Below are 8,580 nucleotides of genomic sequence, written 5' to 3' on the forward strand. Positions count from 1 at the left end.
GCAGGGGAAGAGAAGGAGGAGGGTATAGAGAAGAGCTTGTCTATGAAGACATTCTTGGTTAGTTTTAGGGAACTAACAGGCATAAAAAATATGATTTCTATACCTGAGCTGTTCAAGATATTATAAATCACTGAGAATCCTAGAAGGGTTTGAACATGTAGCAATTCATGAGCAAAGTTTTGTGACCATTACAGCCCATGCATTGTCTTGAAAAGTATGTGAATTTTTGATAGTGAAATTGACATTTTTCTTACATGACTCACCATGTAAATATAAATGTATTTACCTATATGTATTTCTTTACAAAGATCTCATAAATCCAGTGATAAAAAGAATTACATTAATTCGCTTTTTTAAATAGATCAATATCTTTTTAGTTCCATGTCATGTTCAGCCATTCTAAACCCACATTGTACATCTCAAGTGAAGACAGTGACTATCTGCAAAACAGTGTTCATCAGTTGCCATCTGAGGCCTTTGTCTCCAACAAAGGTAAAGCAATTTTTTTTAATATTGGCACGGATTGGCATGCTTTACAGCTACACCACCTAAAGTTTTCCTGATACAAAACATGAAGACTTCTTGAGAAATTCAGTGTTCTCTACCTACATAGGAACCTGTGGCTTCACAAAGGAAGGAGAGATACTGGATTCCAAGGAAACATCTTCTTTGAATTGCAAATGGACATTAAATTTCCTTGAATTTGAAAATCTACCAGTGACGTCTGTTTGTCTGATGAAGAAGCCAGTGTGACTTCAAAAGCATGTAATTGTGCATTTTGGTTATCTCAATAAAGGTATCATGGTTTGGATGTTATTGGATTTGCTATATGACCAACACAGCTACCCATAGGTGTTTTTCAGTGTTCCCTATAGTATGAGTAAATTATGAGTGAATCCTAACAATACAATGACTCATGCACAAAATGCTGTAAGTGGGGGGGAAAGAGAGGTGTTAAAGTGCCAAAATATTTGTGCATCTAAAAGAAATGTTTAATAGTGAATTCAAATGTGACAGCAACACTAAAGAGCTAACCATTCATCAACCATGACAGGTGCCTGTCCTCTACATAAATCACATCTGCAAAAAGGTGTTTACTTTTTTTTCTATAGGATGATTTCACTAAACTAGGCATGTATTCCTTGATTTGGTACAGAACAGAAAATCAAAAATGGACAGAGGCAACTAGTACCATGGAAAGTGAGGACAATCATGGCCCTTACTTTGAGTTCAAGCTTTGAAACTGATGTACTTATCTCAAAGCATAATCCTGCCTCCAAGCCCTTTTCTCCAGCACATTACTATCTACTAAACTTGACTGGATCTGATAGGCCTCCAAGGATGACCTTAAAGCAAGAAAAGTTTCAGTGGTCCTTCAAGTAACTTGCTCAAAAATTATTTGCAGCTTTAAAAGTCCAAACCACCACTTTGAATTGGTCTTAGAAATGCATACACAGTCAATTCACTGACACCGAGCACACTACAGTGTTTACTCTTGATGTTAATAGTGCATTGGCAAATTTTATACATTGGTTATTTCTTTATGTAGTTCATTTTTCTGTTTTTAAGAATTTTAGTGCTTCTTTGTGTTTCCACTTACTGTGTTGTCTTACTGTATTTATGGTTTTAATTTGTATCATAAACTGCCCTGGAACAAATATATTATGAAAGGCAGTATATACATGTGTCAAACAAATAAATAAACAATTGTAGAAGTGGCTGGAGTCCCAGGTCTATATTGCCCAGAAAGCACAATCAAATTTCATTTTTACCTAATTGGCAAAATGATTAGTACAAAGACACTGAATTTCTAAGCTAGTGTAACACTGTCAAGAGATGTAAAAGGGATTTGGATTGCAATGGTTTTATGACTTCAGAGAACACTTGAATTTTACGTACTGTGATCTTTTTCCATAGCTAGGCACAAATATAGTGTCTCACAAGTGTTTTCAGCATTATAGACTGCTGTAAAGTTTGCACAGGGATACCACAAAGAACATAGAGGTATAGAGCAAGCAAATTTTACTTAACAGGATATAGCTCTGGCTTTAAACAGTTTATCTCAAAATAGCTGTTATCCTAAATTTCACTCTGTTGGTGAATCCAGGAGCCAGGGCTCCCCAAGACATTTTTCTTTCTGAAGAACAAGATGATGTCCCCTCTCGTTCTAAATATTTATTTAATGCTAGTGATAAAGTACTATTTTCAACTGTGGGGAATTTGTGGAGTACTCAGCTTTCTTCTTCATTACCCTGCTGCCACTCTCCAGCATCTGATGCCTAGTCTGACCAAGGAAGCTACCAGTTTAGGATCATTCACTATCGTACTTCTCTGTAATAGTGCAAAGTTGCTACTTCTGTGATCTATGGTCCACAAGGCCTCCATAACACCAGATTCCTACCCTATATCCTCCCCAGCATGCCTTTTGGTTTATTTGTTTATTTTTATTTTTAACACAAGAGAGCAATTATCACAATATTTTGTGATAAAAAGGGGGAGAAAAGAAAAGGAAAGGAAAACATCCTTCTCGGGAATAGGAAGGAGTGGGCAGAAGAGGAGAATCATGCCCATGGATGCAACTTGACTGCCAGCGTATTGGAACTGCAGTGGAAGGGACCTATCACACCTAAGGTCATAATGGGAAAGCAGAGATATTGGGAGTCACTGTAGGATTTAATCTGTCAAAGATGTGTTCTAGCAACACTTGAAATGCAAAACAGCAGTGCGACATGACATCATGCAGTAAGTATGGCCAAAAATACTATTATCCAACTATAATTCTGATTTAAAAGCCTTGTGTCATAATCTCCCAACTGTCTCAGTCTGACTAATGGTAGAGCTGACCCTGCTCATAATATGTATCTTATGTGCACTCTCTCATGGGATATTTTGGTTTCTGCTAGCATTATATCTCCAATTTTAGTCTAGAAGAAAACAGATATATAGTCATCCCTTTTAATTTATGGACTTGAAATCCGTGGTCTCAGTTTTCATGATGGAAAGGCAAGGGGGATTAAAATGGTGTGTGTGCCCATGATGAGTGCATACAGCTATGCACGAGAATGCACGCCCATTATTTAAATATATGTGAATTTCCATTTTTGCGGGGGGTCCGGAATGGATCCCAAACAAAAATGAAGAGACTACTGTATTAAAAATTGTAAATGTAGGCTCTGAGCCAAAAGTTTAGGATACAATAAATGAATAGTATTGCCAATGAGCTAATGAAAATACTTCAGTTACCAAAAAGATGAGCAGGAGCTGAATATGTGCTGCAGATCCTGGCCTCTTGATGGGTAACACACAAGACAAAGTTACTAGAATACCTAGGTGGATTTTTATTTTTGTCATTGTTGACATCCTACTGGGGGAAAAAATTTAAAATGGAAAATTGTATTCAAATTATCATGTTGCCCACAACAGCTGGTATTTTCAGATGGTGTGCACTGAAGTTCCTACATAAAGGTGTTATAATTTCAGTAGAGTTGTATCTATTGTTTAGACAACTGGAAGGAACCCCAAGGGGTAAAAATATCCATAAACGCCAGTCAACATGGCTTTTATTTTTATTGATATGATTACTCTGTTAGAAAAGTTCAATTTATGGGCATAGACAATCTGTGCTTAAATCAAGACCTAGCTAGTTTTATCTAATTCAATCAATTATTTTGATTTCATGAGCACTTTTCAACAAGAAAAGATACAGTATCACAGCGTTGGATATCTTCTACATAAAATATAGCATTGAAGTATAGGAGAGTATATGGTATGGTCCAAAGCTCCAATGTTCTTTATGCCCTATCATGAAATTATAGGCGGGTTACAGACCTCCATTTAGGACGCGCTCTGTGCGTCCTAGGGTTAGGAAGGGTTGGCCCTTCTTAACCGGACCCATTCCCAACACGCGCAGAGCGCGTCCTAAATGGCAGTGCCCATCCCCTTGGCGCTGCCATTTTTACGTCGTGGACGCTGTGCGTCCAGATGTGGCATGGCGAAAGTGATGCCGCGAATGCGCGCCTCGTGCCTCGCAGCACCACTTCCGGGGGCCAAAAAGGAGCGCCATTTCGGCGCTCCTTTTTCGCTGCGGCCGGAAGCCTCGCGGTCTGGCCGCTGGGGCTTCCCGCCGCAGCTAATGGCGGCAGCGGGAGAACGGCCGCTTGAGGGCAGTCTGTAATGCGCCATAGATATGTAATTTTTTTAGGTATTTAAAAAGGCTTGTTTTAACTGATTCATAGAAATTAACTTTTTAGTGCCTTGTGTCCTGAGCGTGGAATGTTAGCTACTACAGTAAGTGCAACAGGCTACTAAGTGCAATAGAATACAATACACAAAGTCTGAGTAAAATTATCTGCTGTACAACTGCTGTTTCATTTCACATATGTAAGCATGATTTACTTTCTCAGATGATTGTGTAAAGATATGCACTTCTTCTGAAAATAAGAAGCATGTTTAATAACTGACCTGGGTATCTTAAGGCTGGTGAACATCAACTAAAATTGTAAAACTACTGTATATGTACTTAATTAAATATATATATATATATATATATATGGAAAATTATGCAGGATATATGTACAGTTGATAGGATATATTTGGGGTATTATATATATATACCCCAAATATATCCTGCATAATTTTCTTTACATCCAACTAATTTTTGTTGGACTTTCTTCCATATATATGTACATCAGATTGGAACACAACAATCTTAACAAATTTGATTTGTGATTTAAGATTCTACTTGTGTTGTGAAATCCCATGGATGTTGATTTGAAATTAAGTCACACTGTGCTCACTGGGAGTAAATGAGCCAAGAACTGAACCCTGAAAGAACATACTCCGATTTGTATCAGCACATATAAATCTTTCATATTTTATAGATGTATATTGTTAACAGCTCAAATTCAAAGACTTGTTGCACCAGATGACTAGCATAAAGATTCTGATGATTATTGGGTATTGTCACATGAAAGGGCAAAATTCATGTATAGCATGGAAGTACAGTTACAAGTCAATATACTAATGTTTAAGCTGGTATGCAGGGAATTTGTTTCCATCCCAAATGGGCATCTGAGGCCAACTACATCATTTCTTTTTCTCTCCACATTTGTCCTCTGACAGAAAAGGATAACCAGATTTATATGCAATTGTATGTGTGTGTGTGACTGTACACATTTATATACTGCCCTTCAGCCAAACAGTTCCCAGAGCAGCTTTTTAAAAGGCAAAATAACAATAACATCTCTATAAAATCACATAAGAAATATGAACCCTTCTGCACAAAACAGAGAGCTCTTACCCATAAATAATACAGGATTATGTATATTTCTTGTCTACAGTCATACCTTGAGCTCTCCAATGGAAGACAGAAGACCTGCTCCATAAGCTCGCAATTGCCCATCTTGCTTACAAAGGCCAAATTCGATGGTGAAGAAATAGCACTGTAAAAAGAAAAATGCAGATGCATATATAAATCTAGACATCTGCAAAAGTTAAAGGAAGTCTGTCCTTAGGCACTGACATGAGTATACCCCTTCTTTGGAACGTGATGTCTTTCAAATAATCTCAATCAAAGATATCTGCAAACCTTAAAATGTAATTTCCTCAAAAACAGCAAAATCAGGAATCTATTTCCTTCAGTCATGTCATTAATCTATACAGAAATAATTACGCTAAAATTGGGATATGGCATTGTATTGTTTTAACTTGTAAGCCACCCCTGTTGTCTTGGACAAAGAGACAGGATATAAATAAACATGTTATTTATTTATTATTATTTAGAATCTCCAAGATTCATGAAAGAAAGTATCCACAGTTAAAACATTATACAAGCATTTCATCAGTCATGCAGTTGTTGTGGCCCCAATCTGGCACTCAAAGGGCAGCGTGACACAGCTCCTTTAGGGCCATCTGTTTTGTTTTGTTTTTTAGTTAAACAAAAGCTTGTTCAACTAGTGTTTTAAAAGCCTTAATGTTTTATAAAAACTATCATCCCTGGAATCCAAAAGATAAAACAATAGGACCAGGCAAGCAATCTTGGGAAGACTGGCATGGCCCCACAACTAAAAGGTATCTTTATTTAGTTGCTACACATTTAGCATCAGAAGATAGGGGTGTCTAGGGAAGGCCTGCTAAGGATGACCATAGTGAATGTGCATGATCAGGCGAAGAAAGGGATCTTTCAGAAACTGGCTGAGAGTTTCTCCAGTGACACCTTAGACTTGGTCAGTATTTTTAAATGTACAAGATACAAAGGTTTATCGCACTGCCCTTTTCCATCCTTCCCCACCTGACCTAGGTGTGGGATTAAAACCTTTAAATGCAGGTTTTATCTCATGCTTCCTTGCCCAGGTAGGAAGTGTCCCATACCTGATCTGGACTTCTCTCACACATTTTGAAAGACCAGGATTTTCACGTTCTTTGTAAGGTGCAGAAGTCCAGATTGGGTACAGGATACCATGGTCGGGTATGGGTTGCCTCCCTAGCTCAGGAAGAAAGGACAGGAAAGGGCAGTGCAATAAACTCCACAGAAATGAGAAACTATAATGAAAATTATAACTTAAATCCAATTGCTAGTGTCAAGCAGAGCAGATCCAATGAGTCAATGGTATTTACACAAATATAGACTTACCATCCAACATTATGAAATGTGTCCAGTCTAGTTAGTTTGGATTCTATCTAAAGCAGAGCTTGGAGAAGTTGCTTTTTTGTACTGTAATTCCCAGGATCCCACCAGGCGTCATGGGTACTGACCATTCTATTATAGTTCAAAATGCAACTTTCCAGTTTCTGACCTAAACTACCAAAAACAGACTACACACTGCAGTAATTCACTGCCTTTCTTATGCAGTTTTTTTGAGTAACTCATTGACACCATATGATAAATAAATGAATGTTTTTACAAAGTACTCAGACATTCAGAATTTTCACCCACTATCTGCACTAACATTTCAGTGGTGGGAGCCTGTTGAGTCTGTTCATTTGTTTTCAGCCATTTTTACATCTTGAGGAATTACTGTGGCCATGAAAATAAACATTTATGTCAGTTATCTCCTTGCATTTGAACAATGAATACTGGAAGACTTAGGAAAAGATGTTGGAAGGTCTTCCAAAGGAGAAATGTGAAAGGAAATCCATAAGTTTGAATTTGGTTCTTATTCAATGTCAGCATGGTAATTCTTGAATTCAGTGACTTGAATTTGCATGAGTTTATTACACAAATATAAAAGAGAAGGCAGAAAACAAGAATGAAGAAAGCATTACAATATACTGTGATTGCCACCATAAGGTATTTCTGAAGCTGTTTCATGTACTCCTGATTTTAACCATCTTCTCTGATCTGTGTGTTATTCAATGTTGTCAGGGATCCAACACAATGTTTGCATTCACAAAAAAAGATTGCAGTAGCCAAGCTGAATTTTGGTCTTTTTGTTTTTTAATAGCTGACCTTTGTGGCTTATTTGAAATGGCTTTTGATGCTCTCCTCTGTTTCAAAAACAATTTGCCATGTGGCCATGACAGCTGCTGCTAGAAGAAAAGAAGTATAAACACCCTTTTGGACTCAGAGAGCTAGTTTCATAGCTCCCTGTGGATCCTGGTTTTACCTCCCATGGATGGTTCCTACAGTCATATGAATTGTTTATCTTACTCTGAATATGAGAACCCAGTAGATGGTGTTCCTGGGTTGCTGTAGATTATTAATGTGAAATGCTTAGAGCTTTCACATTAAGCAATCTATAAACACACTCAAGCAAACAAATGAACACAGAAGGGCTATGTGACTGCATAGCGATTGTGATAATTCCTGTTCTCTCTGATGCTGATATTTCTCTTACAGAGTATCCTTTTCTACAGGGGTTGGGGGGCACACAGGGGATGTGAAAGCAGTCAATTAGTTAGTCATGTTACAATGTGCATCATCTCTATGTCAGCTCCAGAACCTGCATGTTTTCCCCAAGGGAATGGGAGGGTTTCTGAATTAAATCTAGCCTTCTGCCTTTAGAAATGGAAGCTAGTCATGAATTCTACCTCCCACTATGCATTTCTAGCCATACCACACCATCAACATACTCACCAGACTTTCATTCAGTCTTCTTTCTCCATCATGGAAATGAGTTTGATCGTTGACTCTATAAGCTACATCTGCCCCCAATTTTTGAAATTTTCTCTTTCTTCCCCCATCTCTTAATTGTACTACCTGGCCCATTTTGTGGCACTTTGGTGGCTGCTAACACAGTTATTGCCCAACTGTGGATTTTGTTTTCAGTTAAACAAAAACTTTTCCCCTCCCTGTCTGGCTGGCTGCATCAAATTAAGGCAGACTCTTTAATAACTATGAACAGCTAATATACGCCTGGGTGGCTGAGCTAGAAATATCTTCACCCAAGCCTTCTCATGAATTCTCTATCTGCATCAATAAAAATGAAAGGGATGTCTGTGTACTAATCCCACCCCTTCAGACCATTTTATTGCCATTTATCCATGAAGGACAATGACATGATCCATATTTTTGGAACCTTCAAAAATCCAAAGGATTCCAAAATACATTAAGAGTCCCCACAGATGCCAGAAGCATTCTTC

General features: G+C 37.9%; 1 protein-coding gene across 2 annotated transcripts in view; it reads right to left on the reverse strand.

Annotated features, from left to right (window-relative positions):
* TPH2 (tryptophan hydroxylase 2) overlaps window positions 1–8,580 on the reverse strand; it is a 107,323-nt gene that overhangs the window by 2,393 nt on the left and 96,350 nt on the right. For both annotated transcript variants that reach the window (XM_042469120.1, XM_042469119.1), the window contains exon 10: window positions 5,346–5,441. In XM_042469120.1, the coding sequence (XP_042325054.1) occupies window positions 5,346–5,441 (96 nt within the window). The remainder of the gene's footprint in view (window positions 1–5,345; window positions 5,442–8,580) is intronic.

This window comes from Sceloporus undulatus, chromosome 5 (genome assembly GCF_019175285.1).
Source record: "Sceloporus undulatus isolate JIND9_A2432 ecotype Alabama chromosome 5, SceUnd_v1.1, whole genome shotgun sequence".
Lineage (NCBI taxonomy): Eukaryota > Metazoa > Chordata > Lepidosauria > Squamata > Phrynosomatidae > Sceloporus > Sceloporus undulatus.